This window comes from Tripterygium wilfordii, chromosome 9 (genome assembly GCF_013401445.1).
Source record: "Tripterygium wilfordii isolate XIE 37 chromosome 9, ASM1340144v1, whole genome shotgun sequence".
NCBI lineage: Eukaryota > Viridiplantae > Streptophyta > Magnoliopsida > Celastrales > Celastraceae > Tripterygium > Tripterygium wilfordii.
The window spans coordinates 103417-117584 of record NC_052240.1 but is presented as its reverse complement, the minus strand read 5'-3'; the positions used below and the strand labels follow the sequence as shown (position 1 = coordinate 117584).

The following is a 14168-nucleotide window of genomic DNA, read 5'->3' as shown; positions in this document are numbered from 1 at the left end:
TAACGGCCTTCCCCTCATAACACCTTCAACGACAGAAAAATGGATATATCGAAGAGAATATGAATACTTGAAAAGTGTTTTTTTTTAGTACAATAATGAGAGAGGAATCGCGTAAAGGAGTGTAAGTTGAGAAAATCTTTTTCATTTGTATGCAAAAAACAGAGTGTGTACATGATTACTGACTAACATAAGCAATTAAGCATACATAGAAGAGACGAGGAGACAGCGGGTAGGTTTATCTATTTTTCTCAGGAAAAGAAAAAAAAAAAAAAAACAAGAACGAAAGGAAGAAGAAGAGAAGAAGAAGAAAGAATTGTGCTTTTGGAATCCCCATCTTGACAAACCATCTGAATATAAAAAGGCACTTGTGTGTGAGGGTCCCACTTCAACATGTATATAAAAGCCTCTCAATCCCCATTTGCGATAATCACCAACTTCTCTTCGTTAACATTAAATCTTCAACCATCGCAGGATAAACACACTTGACACTACACTTGTCAATTAAGGCCTCTTCATATTTTTCAAGGTCTCCATCATCAATCCCTCCCCCCATTACAATTCTTCAATCTTTTGTGTTTTTTTATAAGTCGTGTCGTGTGGGGGTTATATTATTAATTTATTAATTGTCGATCATATACATAGGATACAAGAAAAATATGAGCTGGGCAGGAGGAGACTGGATGTGCGCCGCATGCCAGTACCAGAACTTCAAGAAAAGGGAAGCTTGCCAACGTTGCGGATACCCCAAATATGACGGCCCTGACGTCTCCACATATTTGTATAATCGGACCGCGGTTTTGGCCGGAGACTGGTACTGCACTTGTGGAGCTCACAATTTCGCCAGTCGTTCGAATTGCTATCAATGTGGTGCAATGAAAACTGGTTACAATTGTGGGTATGAGGGGAACATGATGAACACCGGAGCATATGGATCCGATGGAAGTGGCCCGCCTGGATGGAAGTCCGGCGACTGGATTTGCAACAGGTGAGCTTAAGATTCTAATTAATTAGAAATGTTCTGTTTTTTTTTTTGGTTATAATTGCATGCATTAAAGCTGTGTTCATTAATTAATACCCAAAAATTATGGAAATAGGCTGCATTGTTTGGCTAAGTAAAAATTAGTAATTTGAAACGTAATATGGCGATGATCTGGACTTGTTTTGGACAGAATTGGATGTGGAGGGCACAATTATGCGAGCAAGGCAGAATGCTACAAATGCAAAACACCAAGGGAGTAACTCCGGTAATAAAGAAAATCTGCATTTTTCTTATAATTTTTGGCGTTATATAAAATTTATCTTTCTCTGAATATTGTTTTAATAGTTCTTCCCATTCATATTACTTCAGGTGGTGCAGTCAGAAGAAGGTGGCAATTCGAGAAGATAATCGGTTGGCTACAGAAAGATTCTGTCTTGCAATATCAGAAATAGAAACCCCAACTTTGGTTTAATTATAGACTAGTACTCTTCGTTTTTGTTTTTCCTTTTTATAGGAGATAAAATAAGCTTTAGGTTAATTGACCATGGTCGAAGACCTGCTTGCAAAATCAAATCTTGCCTTGTATTTGCATTGGGAATTTTCTACTGCTTTTCTGATCAAATGGTGAATGTGGACGTTCAGATATGGAATTAGTTAAATTTATCAAACCACTACTCTTCTTCAGTACTTCTTATGAGCAAAATCATCATCTCTGGTTTAGTGAAACATGGACCTGGTAGTGGGGTCCGAGGAATGTTTTGAAGGGGCTAGCTCGTGAGACTAAAAATGGACCATACCCAAATGGAGCTTCCATTCAAATTATTGCTGCATAAGATTCAAGGGAATCCCTATATATATATATATATATATATAAATAATATGACAAGTTTACATAAAAGACGGCCCTCTCTCTCAGAGAGATAATTTATGAACACTTTAGACATCAAATCTCCATACACCAACTACATATAAATATTATATGCAGATAAGAACCGGATCCTGCTTCCAATTGCTTTCAAAGTATATATGCTAATTAACCTTATATATATACCAATGAAGCACCAAAGTGTTGAGTCAACATGCAACCTTTTAATTTGCTTCCTCTCATCGCTTTCAGTTGATGATTAAGTAACCACACTCAGGTTAAATCTGCAATAATATTACTAAAATTGGGAAAGAATATTACTTGTTCCAAAGTAAGCTTAGAAGGAGTTGATTTGCATATGTATCTGGTTCGTTTGAGGTTCTCCTTGGTCTGTCTTACTCAGACTCCATTATTTAGCTTCTTAAAGATCGAATATATATATATATATATATATATACACACAGAGTTTCATGTGAACTTGTTCCCCACAGGCCACAGCATATCTGATGTGGGGGGTCCATACAGCTACCATGATCACTAGCAGCATTCATCCTTTTGTGTTGCTTTTCATATCACAATTTAAGCTATATATGTTTCCACTTTAGTCTAGGATCTAAAGATAGTCCCTTTACCTCTTGCATTATAGCATATAAAAAGATTCCAATAGATTCTCTTGCACATAATCAAGAGAGTCGATAAATAAGTCTTAAGTTGGACTACTTTCATCTTGCTCTGTTGTTAGTAATGGAAGCGGGCCTTTCTAACTTTTCGCAATGGCAATTGGCAAGGCAAGCCATGACATCAGACTGTGTTCATCGATAAAACTGCTGATGGAATCACGTGCCCAAGCCCAAGGTATTTCTAAAGTTTGATCATGCTCTCAGTCTCCGAGACCCAAAAAACCCATGGTTTGTTTTGTTGTCACTCATTTCATCAGGTTGGGCTGGGCCGAGTGCCCGAAGATCAATAAATAAATAAAATATTAATTCAAGTCATTGTCTCCCAACTTTGTTCCGCGGACTAGAGCTTAGGGTTTTCAACTCCCGCCGCGAACAGGATTTTTACAAATTTTGCCTTCTGGCAGCTACTGCTGTTGAGGCCCCCCCCCCCCTTTTTCTGTATATGATATATACTTGTTTCTTGTCGGTTCTTTCTAGCGCTAAACATTACTACAACTTATAAGAAGAAATTCTTATTTGATTTTTGCCAAGTTTGAAGCTTATCAATATTTTTGTCAGTAGTCTTCAATCTCATCTCATCTGGTTAAATTGAAAATTTTGTCTGTTGATTTAGTTCTACGCAATCAGGTTACAAAATTTTCGATTTTCTTTGACAGTCCGTTGGTGCTTATATTGACTTAATTTTTGTTAGGTTTTATTGCACTTGTTCGTCAATTATAATTGAATTGCGTTCGATTTCGAGACTTCCATTTTCCCAATATGAGTTTTCCGGCCCCCGATCCTGTCCCTCCTTTTCGTCCATTTTCTGGAGCAAGTGATGCCATTGCCATTGGTGTGTGGCCCACGTTTCAGAACAATGAACAATTTGATCCACATTCACAGTTTGAACGGCAGCCTCCTTTCAAAAGACTCAGAAACTCTGAGGATAACCAATCCATGAATTCTAGGACGCCCCCACAAAGCATTTCTGTAAATAAAGGAATATCCAACATTTTCTTCAAGACCAGAATGTGTGCTAAATTTAGGAATGGGACTTGTCGCAATGGTGAAAACTGCAACTTTGCTCATGGCTTGGATGATTTGAGGCAGCCTCCAACCAATTGGCAAGATCTTGTTGGTGGACGAGATGAGGATAGGCCACCACAGCCACCGTGCAACTGGGAAGATGATATGAAGATAATTCATAAGATGAAATTGTGCAAGAAATACTATAATGGAGAGGAGTGTCCTTATGGTGATAGGTGTAATTTTCTCCATGAAGTGCCGTCTAAGTTCAGGGATGATTCAGGAAGATTTAGGGAAAGCTCTGCAATAAGCATTGGCACTACAGGCCAACCGGTGGTGCATGGAGGTGGTTTTAGTCATAGTGATGGTATTTGGTCTATGGACAGCGCTGGCCCAGATTCCTTTCAAGTAAATACTAAGCCTGTGTATTGGAAAACAAGGTTATGTATAAAATGGGAGACAACAGGAACGTGCAGTTTTGGTGAGAAATGTCACTTCGCTCATGGGCAAGCAGGTATAATTTATTTTTTTTTCTTTATAGAAGTTGCATTTCTGTATTAAGTTGCCCGATTTCTATGGTTCCTTGCAAATTTCTGCCATTGTTTTCTCTATACTTGGATTTTGTCCTCATGATATTTCTAGTCTTCACCTTCATCTTGGAAGTCAATAGGAGAATCGAGAAGACCGTTTAAGATTGTATAGGCATGTACAACACAGAGATAGCAATGCGGTGGTGAGCAATGTATTTGTATAGTAAATAGTAGGAAGCGAAGAGGAAGACCTAAAAAGATATGACTTGAAATAGTACGAATGGATATGGACTCAATAGGAGTTGATGAAAGTATGATTTTAGATAGGAATGAATGGCAGAAACAAATATGTGAGGTAGATCCTGTTGATTTTCCGATAGACTCATGCAGCCGACCTCAAACTTTTGGGATGAAGGCTCCAATGATGATGATGATGATCTTCATCTTGGAATCATGATAATCCTGATGATCCATTCGAGTAGTACTGGGTTTTATCGAATTTTTTTTGTAGTATAAGAAAGTAGAAAAATTCAGGAGTGGAGCATGATTTCTTTCACTTTTAAATTTTATTGGGTTGTGGAAAATCCCTACTTAGAGTTTTGCTAGCTGGGTTCTATCATCTATGTCACGGCATGGGAATTTCTGTACTTCAGAATGGTCCCTCTTGGCTGGATATTCTTTAGTCTAAGCTCAACATCTTCTTTACTCTGCAATGTAGAGCAAATATCCTTCCAATTTGTATGAAGTATCAGCTTCATAGATTCCTTCTCCCTACTTCATTTGTATACTAATAAAATGTCAAGTTTCTTACAAGCTTCCCTGGATTGTTTGGGTTGTTGAACAAAATCACCTTCCTATTGGCAGTTGCGTTCATCTCTTTAAGTTAATTTTGGCAATAATTGATTCTCTCAAGTTATTTGTAAAAGAGAGGTAGATCGCGTCGATTTTGTGACTACATAATTGGCAAAATTACTGTGCTAAATAAGATGTAGCATTTTCTTGTGCACCCATATTGTTGCTTCTTATCAGTAAATGCCCATGAAAGAATAATATATCAGTGAAATTTCCATCATATACACTAATTTTGCTTTCATGACCTAAATTAAGTTAAAACTGAAGTGAGTAGGTTAAAGCTAGTGCCAATTCTCCGCAGTCAAATTCTTACATGTCTGAGAGGGTGCTCTCTTACAGCCTGTATGCCCTATATGTCTATAGTCTTATCTTTCTTTGAGTTTATGTAATTTTCTATTTTCTCCCATGAGTTGCTGCAGCTGTTAATATGCACACATGTTTCTTTGACAGAATGTATTGAAAGACTGGTCCGAGACTGACTTTTTCTCTCATTATAATGCTTATTAAAATCAGAGTTACAGTTTCCGGGTGGAGGAATTGAAGTGGAGGAAGGGAATTCAAGCTCCATGTGGACTAAACCTCAGTCCATTCTTCCTGTTATTGATGCATCTGGTAGTATGATGGTTGGTGCCCCTGCTTTTACCGAAGAAGGGCAAGGGAAGAAGTGCTTGTTCAAGTGGAAAGGAGCTAAGAAAATCAATCGGATTTATGCGGACTGGCTGGATGATCTGCCGTCAGTGCAGAGTTTGCCAAGCAGAATTGAGAGCTGAGTTTGTGTAGGAAGTCATGAGGTGCAGTGAACTTCAGCTGCAACATGTCAAAAGTTTCGGTCAATAGGATTTCTTGATCTCTTGTTTCATTTTTTGCTTTATATCCTTGATGTAGAAGATGTAGGGAGTTTGACATACTGTTTGTGTTCGCTGCAGGATCACAATGCATACAAAGAAAGACCTTACCTGAATTTGTCTATTTCATTTACTGCCATTCGTCAACTGAATTTGTAGAATCCTCAAGGCATAATAGGACATGATCCTCCAACTTTGGTTTGGGAATTGAATGACCAGTCATGAAAGTTTGGAAGGAATCTAAATTATTGTCATCCTGACCAACTTGGTTCTGTTACTGCATTACTCTCCAGTCTCCCCTATTTAAAAAGCTGATATGTGTAAAAACAGGAATTAATGAGACCCTAAATCCATTTATGCACATAAAGACGAACATTTGATTGATACCTTGGCCCTAATCATTTTAATTATCATTTGCTGACAAATATGACAAGAAGTGCTGGCACCCATGACAGCTTTGGCAGTACTAGATAGAAAATGTTCCCCTAACACTAACAGTAACAGCAGCTCTTCAACAAGAAAAGAAAAGAAATGCTGTCAAATTTATAGGCCATTAAACTTGTCATTTCATGACTCTGAATTACTCGACTATTTATCCAACAAATGAAGCAGAATATAGTGAAATGGGTGGTAAATTCCCTTCAACCAAAGATGATTTTTCTGTACCAAAACAAGTCTCTACATGCACAATGGACCACTCTCTATGGTTTGTTTGGTTGTTAAGGTATAGTTGAAGAACTAAAGAAGACTCGACATAACTCAGGACTCTTCAAAAATGAATCGCACAAAAAGATGATGAAAGAGTGAAGCATCGCTTCCAAAAGTAAAATTACAGTACAATCTGTATCATCAAATCCTTCCAAAAAAACAAAAACCCTAATCATCAGAAGACTTGCGATGAAAAAGCATTGCTTTCTTCCTTATATAGTTGTACAATCAACATGAACAAATTACCAAGCCATTTAAACCGTTTACATACCCACAATTTGTCAAATGATGCATGGTACAGAAATAGTCAGGGAGATGTAACGGTACGACATTGAATAATATTTCAGGAAGATGGAACAGTAATTAAGACATTGAATAATATTTGACAAACTGCTACAGCTACTCTACTACTACCGAACTCTAATTGCTCGAGTTCGATATATCTACATCATCTATCAACTCTTTTCCCATGGTGTCAAATGGGAAGAAAAAGATGCAGACCACCGTAATAGCAATGACAATCTCAAACACAATGATAGCAGTCATTTCCTCACAACCAGATATAAGTGAAATTGCTACAAGAGGGCATACCATCCCACCAATTCTACCAAACGAACTGGCAACCCCAGCACCAGTTGCCCTCACAGACGTAGGATATATCTGAAAGGGACGGGGAGAAAAAAAATTAGAAATCATGAGAAATCCAATCAAACTGCCCTTGTTGGCATGAAAAGAAGGTTACCAATAACACCTACAGGAAATTAAGGGAAATATTAAAAGATATTCAACCACATTATTAAGCAGAAATTGTAAATCTTGGTGATGCTCAAAAGAGTACTTTAACCTGAAGATTAATAGCCTCGAAAGGCAACCTACTGCCAAAGTCAAATAGCCTTTCAAGGTAAATAAAAATTTCCAAGGGTTACCTCTGGGGCATATATGCAGGCAACTGTGAAGGATCCTATAGCACACATGCGAGCTCCAAACAATAACCCTGTCGTGACGACAGAAGACTGATGTAAAAGCAGCGGAAGAAGGAAAACAAAAGCTAAGACAAACATAATCGCCATGGAAATTTTGCGGCCAACTCTGTCCACAAGTACAGCTGATAAAAGTAGACCAGGAAGCTCTGCAAATGCAAATTTGAGAACATTTTTACCCAATCATCTCTGTCTATTAAAAATAATCAAGTCATAGTGAACAAAAGACTTTCAATATGAAGCAAAAGAACACGGGACAAGAGAATTTGAGTACCTGCCAAACTGGTGATAAATGCATCTATATAGATGCTATTATCCTGAGATTTTCCTTCATGTAAGATAATGGAGCGACATTTGCTTTGTTCAATACTTAGCTCAGAGGTTAGCAGAATGATACCATAATACGTGAAAGTACTTCCAAAGAACAAAATCCATAGAAGAAGTGTTGTCCAAATTAGTTTTCGGGAGAAAAGCATAAAGAATGATGAGAAGAATGAGTTGCATTTCATGATCCGTTTTCTAGTTGAGGACAATAAAGGGCTACCCTCCAGTGGCACTGATTCTTCGTCCTCTATGACATTTCCATAAAAAACAAGCTTGCCGGGAGGGAGCTCCACTTTGTTGACCACAGCTATCGTCTCCAGAATTTGATTGGCATCAGCTATCTGACCTTTCATACATAAATAACGTGGAGATTCTGGCACAAAACCATAAAAGAGAAGCAGTGCAAATGATGGTACAGAAGACAATGCAAGTAACCACCTCCAGTTCAGTCTGGGCATCACAATCTGCCAAAAATAGTGACATTATATTGAAGTTTTATATGATAACAGAGCACACCAATAGTTTGTAAAAATTATCAAGAATGTACTTCCCATACAAATTAAGACTTCATACTTGAAGTTCTAAAATTTGACAAGTTTTATGTACATTGTTTTCACAAGAATACTTCAGTACGAGTGAAGAATTTGTTCAAACAAACTCTAGTTTAGTGTAGACATTTTCAACACTCAAAAGCAGTTAAACAACTGCTATCGACAAGAAAAGGCAATGTTCTGTACAATAAATCTCTTCATTCATATCAATGTTTAATTGTTTATCTCTAATCCTTGAGTTGGAAATTGGGAATAATTCTCGTACTAATGCATGCACGCGGCTGAGCATGCATGTTTGTGGCTTACTTCAGATAATTGAATAAGAATAAACACACCCATGCAAGTGAAGCTTCAAAAATTGTTCCAAAAGTCCAAAAGGTAGTAAAGACAACCGTCCACATGCCTCGGTTGTGAGCAGGAACAAACTCTAGAAACCAGGATAGGAAAACAGATCCACCTCCCAGGCCAATACCAACCAAAAAACGAAGAGCCACCAGTGTTCTATAACTTGGGGAGAAAGCACTTAATAGCCCAGCTACACTAGTGATCAAGCTTGCGAATAGAAAACCCTTCCTGGAAAGAACTTAAACACAATATTTGTTTGTTTAGCAACAGATTATGTCTAACAAACAATTACCAGCTAAAGATAAGGTGATCTCAGCGACAAAGACAAATGAATAACATATCCCACGTCACAAAGCATTTGCATAAAATTTATGTTTCTGTCATTTGCGCACTCATGTGACCATAATGAGGCTATTTACGAAATGGATAGCGATTAGAAATAATGAAAATGACTTAAAACTCGTAATCCACGAGAAACCCAAACAAGAAAATCTACCAGAATATGTAAGACACAATAGCAGCTTGTCATCTCACAGTCATACAGAACGAGTTCTCCATCTGAGAATTGAGATGTAGCAATAAGATCATTTGACAAAAAGATTATCGTAATATTAAGAACATATATATATTTGTTCTCATACAGACTCATCTTAATCGAAACAGCATACCTGAAGACTCAAAGCTCACTCATTTACGAAACTAGAGCTTAACTTTAATATATATGTGAGCTTCACACGAAATAAACAAGACTAATAAAAGAACATCTGCATAACTTGGTTCAAAATCTCTGTCATTAACTAGTTAGAGTTCACAAGATACGCAATTCCATGGGCCCAAGGTGCCCATTACATAGCAGGTTAATTGCAAAATATTAGACACATGTAGGTTATTCAAAACAACAGTAGATCCAAAATGAAATCAGGAAAATATAATGAGAGTTCATAGTAAACCATTTTAACCCAAGTAGAAGGACCAAAAGGATGATAGAAGATACAGCTCGCTTGTTCTAGCAAACAAACATTCTCGAGCATGCTCAGAATTTATATTAAAGTACAGGAGATCAATGATAAGCCAAAGAGATGTATAACAGTATAAGACATAGTTGGGAAAATGGCTTGCCTTCTTCCGTAATTATCTGATAGAAGACCCCATGAATATGATCCAATCATCACACCAGCAAAAACGACAGTTGTTATGAGGCTCTCTTCATTCAAGGAGAGTCCCCACTCTGACTTTACTACAGGTCCTACAAAAGAGAGAATCATAATCTCCATTGCTTCTGCAAACCAGCCAAGTCCAGCATAGACAAGCACAAGGCATTGGAATGTCCCAAATCTGACAGCACCAAGCTTTTCATCTAGCGTGTAAACAAGGCTATGATCTTCCATCTAGGGAACCCAAAAAAAGATATATTACGATCTTTTATCAAGCACAATATGTAATGATCACAAACCAAGAAGCAAGATTATACTCTTTCATTCACATATAGAAAGTCTATAATTCTTCTTCCAGTATGTGCTTCACCTCTTAGGATCCAGAAGCATACAATGACTACTAGCATGTGCAGTCAAATGGGCCCCGTAATAACTTGAAATGGCAATAAGAAATTCATACCCTTCATCATTTGTGCAGTAAAAAAAACATGCAAACTCCTAAGAGGCATGGCATTTCTGCATTTTCACATGTTTATATTACAAGTGCAAATTGAATGAAAATGAAATGATGAATAAGTTAGATACAATTAACACAGAACGGATAAAGAATAAAGGTATGAATTGCATCAATACCTCAAAGAAAGAATAAACACAGAAAACTTTGAAAACACACTTATTTTATTTCATGAATATGTAAAAAATGGCAAAATCGAGTTACGCCCACAAATGACTACTCATAATAATCCGAAACAAGCCAGAATGATGAAACGTTATTTGGACTTTTAATTAAAAATATAAAAGAAAAGAAACTCTCCTAAAAATGGCAAAAGCACCAAATTGAAGGCCTAAAAGACTAAATTTGGCCAAAAAGTGGTGGGGCCAATGACAAAACACTGGACCGGTGCAAATCGACGTTTTGAGTTAACCCTTAACCCACCAAGTTTCACGCAATCCCGAGGTTTCAGCTTTTAATTTCTACTAGACAATTTTGGATTTCAGATGATCCAAAAGGTATTAAAAAAAAAAAACCTTTATGCGACATGTTCTATTCTATATCAACAATTCCACCTCATGACTGACTGAGCAATAAATTGAAACCGACTGATTGGATTATTGATCCTCATATATTTCCCCAGTAAGAAAACTTTTTTTTATCTTTTTCAAAAGTCTATGGTTATCAAACTCATATTAAATTAAGAACAAAACAAAGCACAAAGTGGAACAATTTCATCGGAGTTGAGATAATCACCTAGAACTGGGTATATATATGGATGTATTCAGCTATATATAGTTGAAGTTGCCTCTACAAGAAACACCAAGAATTTGTAGTGTAGTGTTTTAGTGTTTATTCGATGAGAGAAAAACACTTCTCAGCACATTAGTCCTTCAGTTCATTGCGAACAAAGGGCACTGACAGGAAAACATAGAATACGATGAAACCACAAATGAAAAAATGAAATCATTATTGAGAAATGGGAAAATCCACATCCCCCCTGATATGTCCAATCGTAATAACCACATTAAAAGGAAATAACTGGACTCATACAGTATCTGATTATCAACAGAAACACATATGACATGATTCCTAAAGTAAGATTGGCTAAATCAAGGCAAAAGTTTTGTGACAAGAAAAGAAAAAAGTGGGCCAAAAAGGAGAATTAAAAGGCCATGTCTTTCTCTAGTTTAAGGTGCTGTTGAAGGTGAGAAAACGGAAAAGATAAGAGCACACAGATGCAACAGTTGGTCAAACACACAAGTTGGAAGAGAGAAGACGAGAAGGAACTACAAACCAATTATCGAGTCGAGTCTCTTTCCTTCCTCCACAAAATTAATGCTTCTGCTGTTCCTGCGATAATACAAAAAAGGCAAGCAACGCGTCAATATTTGGGGGATAGAAGACCAATAAACACTACCCCTCAACTTCCATTTTCTTGGAACCTCTTCGAGCTCTTTCTATTCTATACGCTATGAATTGAAGTCTTTTCTTTAGTAGAGATTTCTTCCTGATTGCTAATAGGACACTGGTCCCCCCCAATTCACGTGTTTATACTCTTTTTTTTTTTTTTTATGACGTGTTTATAACTTCATACAGTTACCAGAAAAGTACATTGAGTGCATTTCGGGATTAATGTGCTTTCTTTTTTCTTTTTTTCTTTTTTAATTTTCCACAGACACAGTCACACAGACATGTCATATGTGGTTTTTTTATTAGGTTTTCTATTTTTTTTAGCTGTTTTGGGTTGGAGGTATGTCTTCGGCCCAAGGAAAGCCCAGTACAGCTAATCCAGCCCGTCTAAAATCATCCGCAGAAGCTGAGGCTTGGATGTTTGGCTTTTGTAACGCACTGCAGCTGTTCGAAGAAATGCCAGTGAAGGACTCAAATTACTGACAAGATGATTCCGAGGCCGCTGAGAATCTTTGCTACCGGAACGGCGATTATCCTGGGTGGCCTAGTTGTTCTCAATGTCACTTCAGCCGTCTGTGTTAGCGCCCTTCGCGCCGCCACCGAGTCAAAACGGGTAAAAAAAAACCCGACAATAACCCCTTCTCTGGTAATCTGCGGTTCTTCGTCTATTTACCCGAAATTGACTTGTTAGGAACTGTCTTTGTAGCGAAAGCTTGCGTTGCCTTGTATGCTTTGTAAAGGGAAAGGCTTTTATCTATGCAAGCTGTGCAAAGGCAATGCAACCATTGAGTGGTCGCCTCTCTATGATCCCGTTGCAATGAATCCTTGTCTCTGCCCTACTTGTGACGGTAACAGGTTAGTTCAGTGCCAATCCCTTACAGACTAGCTAGTAGCTATAATTTCGTCGGGTTTTTTTTTGATAATATTGACAAGAAGACTGCTTGAAACGAAAATTGCAAGGCATATGGAAACGTTTTAAGTGGGCCTCACTGATTTTTTTTCCCCTTTTGAAGTAATGCACTTCAATTACAATAATACTGAATTATCATCTAGATCATGGAGCACCCAAAACCGGCATACTTTTCTGCATCAAAAGTTCTGTTTTCTTAGTCTGTAGCTATTCAGTTAAAGCTTTAATGTTGCTTTCCCTTGAATGTTTTCTGACTTACTAACCTATTGTGCATCTTATTGATGCTTCTTCATTGTATTATGCAGGGTACAACGCTGTTTAAATTGCCTTGGGAAGGGCTACACTTGACTTGTTAGAAGCACAACTCCAGTCTCTTACTTTCTTTGTCTAAACTTGTAACTAATTATGTAAATCACAGCTTCATCTCTGCTTATGCTTATGAATCTTTGATTATTACATATGGGATTTGTTCATTTTGGTTCCATAGTCACCAATTGGATAAATGTTTTATGCTTCATCTAGGTAACTCTTGGCTCTGATTTGTCTTCATATCGCTTAATCTTATTCCATTTTGGGAGGGTACAAGTTTAACATAACCCAAACTTATGATGTGCATTGATTTTCTTCGTCTGTTAATTCACGAATTGGCTAAGTGTTCCGTGTTTGCATAAATTGGTTTAGCCTCGATGGCCCATTGCTTCAAACAACTTATTTCCAAGACGCGGTGCGGTAGCACGGAGCTCAACATTATGGTAGTATGTTGCTTATATTATTTTTACTTTCCTTCTTGTGTTACATTTCTGCATCAGTTAATCTTAATTGGCTGTAGGCTTTCATCCTTTCTTGGTTTAGTTATCAATTAGAAAAACATTTCATGGTTCATCGTCAGTAACTAAAGGCCTGATTTCCCCATCATACATCTCTCATACCCTCATTTTATGGTTGGATTGACGACACTTGATGGAAGTACCGAAGAACTCGAACTCTCAGAAGTTATGGTTGGTAAAACATTGTGTAGAATTGATGTTCCATCTTGGCATGTAACCTTACTCCTTGGATCTGATACAAGTACTTGAAGTTGTCATGGTCATAGCGCTTTGGTATGTCCCTGCTGTTTCAACAATGGTAAAAAAAAATTTCCATGAAGAATACTCAGCTTACTCTGTCTCTCATACACTGTGTTTGGTATTTGATTTGTGGATCGCAATATATCCAATAAAATATTACTGACATTCTTTCAAGTCTCTGATTGTGGAGGTTTTGCGAGTAAACTAAAGAATTGAAAGGTGTGGGAAAGAGAACAGTTTTGTGGTTGGCAAGCTCTGGAATTGGTCTTAACTTCATCCTTGGATTCTGTACTCTCTTGAGCTATCTATTTTTTTGTGTTCCCGTTCTGTTAGATCGATTTGCCTTATTTGAGGCAAGTTTTCTTCTAATGAGCAGTTTTTTTTTTTTTACTTTTCTACTCTCATGCTAATCTCTGTCTCTCTCATAACATGTTTTTCAATAAACTGGGTAGAAAGTATGGATCAAA

At 37.4% G+C, this 14168-nt stretch overlaps 4 protein-coding genes across 10 annotated transcripts; 3 read left to right on the top strand and 1 right to left on the bottom strand.

Annotated features, from left to right (window-relative positions):
- Positions 1–395: 395 nt before the first annotated feature.
- LOC120006635 (uncharacterized RNA-binding protein C17H9.04c-like) lies at positions 396–1620 on the top strand. 2 transcript variants are annotated; one of them, XM_038856754.1, is made up of 4 exons: positions 396–526; positions 643–985; positions 1170–1244; positions 1349–1620. In XM_038856754.1, exons 2-3 carry the CDS (start codon positions 657–659, stop codon positions 1237–1239), a joined length of 399 nt encoding a protein of 132 aa, XP_038712682.1. In that variant the 5' UTR covers positions 396–526; positions 643–656; the 3' UTR covers positions 1240–1244; positions 1349–1620. The 2 variants fall into 2 exon arrangements, with proteins under 2 accessions (XP_038712682.1, XP_038712683.1); XM_038856755.1 differs by lacking the exon at positions 396–526 and having other exon boundaries at positions 533–985.
- A 1245-nt stretch (positions 1621–2865) lies between these two features.
- On the top strand, positions 2866–6432 carry LOC120005612 (zinc finger CCCH domain-containing protein 39-like). Of its 4 annotated transcripts, none has more exons than XR_005469856.1 (3): positions 2866–4043; positions 5425–5740; positions 5838–6431. XR_005469856.1 is itself a non-coding variant. In XM_038855356.1 (3 exons), the coding sequence occupies exons 1-2, from the start codon at positions 3284–3286 to the stop codon at positions 5679–5681; spliced, it is 1017 nt and encodes a 338-aa protein (XP_038711284.1). In that variant the 5' UTR covers positions 2866–3283; the 3' UTR covers positions 5682–5702; positions 5838–6432. The 4 variants fall into 4 exon arrangements, 3 of the variants coding, with proteins under 3 accessions (XP_038711284.1, XP_038711283.1, XP_038711282.1); XM_038855356.1 differs by having other exon boundaries at positions 5425–5702; positions 5838–6432; XM_038855355.1 differs by having other exon boundaries at positions 2866–3077; positions 3216–4043; positions 5425–5872.
- Positions 6433–6639: 207 nt separating this feature from the next.
- On the bottom strand, positions 6640–11841 carry LOC120005611 (organic cation/carnitine transporter 7-like). Of its 3 annotated transcripts, none has more exons than XM_038855351.1 (7): positions 11609–11841; positions 11068–11228; positions 9784–10052; positions 8655–8892; positions 7719–8232; positions 7391–7593; positions 6640–7124 (listed from the first exon to the last, which is right to left on the bottom strand). In XM_038855351.1, exons 3-7 carry the CDS (start codon positions 10050–10052, stop codon positions 6885–6887), a joined length of 1464 nt encoding a protein of 487 aa, XP_038711279.1. In that variant the 5' UTR covers positions 11068–11228; positions 11609–11841; the 3' UTR covers positions 6640–6884. The 3 variants fall into 3 exon arrangements, with proteins under 3 accessions (XP_038711279.1, XP_038711280.1, XP_038711278.1); XM_038855352.1 differs by having other exon boundaries at positions 11068–11121; XM_038855350.1 differs by lacking the exon at positions 11068–11228 and having other exon boundaries at positions 11609–11840.
- A 233-nt stretch (positions 11842–12074) lies between these two features.
- LOC120005613 (protein BUNDLE SHEATH DEFECTIVE 2, chloroplastic) lies at positions 12075–13183 on the top strand. The gene is made up of 3 exons (XM_038855358.1): positions 12075–12337; positions 12431–12579; positions 12940–13183. Exons 1-3 carry the CDS (start codon positions 12212–12214, stop codon positions 12980–12982), a joined length of 318 nt encoding a protein of 105 aa, XP_038711286.1. The 5' UTR covers positions 12075–12211; the 3' UTR covers positions 12983–13183.
- The last annotated feature ends 985 nt before the right edge of the window (positions 13184–14168 follow it).

Bases quoted from the DNA above. Each gene is read 5' to 3' on its own strand.
- LOC120005612 (XM_038855356.1), top strand. From the start codon at position 3,284: ATGAGTTTTCCGGCCCCCGATCCTGTCCCTCCTTTTCGTCCATTTTCT. The intron at 4,044-5,424 runs GTATAATTTATT...TATTAAAATCAG, and splicing joins CTTCGCTCATGGGCAAGCAG to AGTTACAGTTTCCGGGTGGA.
- LOC120005611 (XM_038855351.1), bottom strand. From the start codon at position 10,052: ATGGAAGATCATAGCCTTGTTTACACGCTAGATGAAAAGCTTGGTGCT. The intron at 8,893-9,783 runs GCAAGCCATTTT...AGTTCTTTCCAG, and splicing joins TCAGATAATTACGGAAGAAG to GAAGGGTTTTCTATTCGCAA. The intron at 8,233-8,654 runs GTGTGTTTATTC...TATTTTTGGCAG, and splicing joins TTGAAGCTTCACTTGCATGG to ATTGTGATGCCCAGACTGAA.
- LOC120006635 (XM_038856754.1), top strand. From the start codon at position 657: ATGAGCTGGGCAGGAGGAGACTGGATGTGCGCCGCATGCCAGTACCAG. The intron at 986-1,169 runs GTGAGCTTAAGA...TGTTTTGGACAG, and splicing joins GGCGACTGGATTTGCAACAG to AATTGGATGTGGAGGGCACA.
- LOC120005613 (XM_038855358.1), top strand. From the start codon at position 12,212: ATGATTCCGAGGCCGCTGAGAATCTTTGCTACCGGAACGGCGATTATC. The intron at 12,338-12,430 runs GTAAAAAAAAAC...CTGTCTTTGTAG, and splicing joins CCGCCACCGAGTCAAAACGG to CGAAAGCTTGCGTTGCCTTG. The intron at 12,580-12,939 runs GTTAGTTCAGTG...TGTATTATGCAG, and splicing joins CCTACTTGTGACGGTAACAG to GGTACAACGCTGTTTAAATT.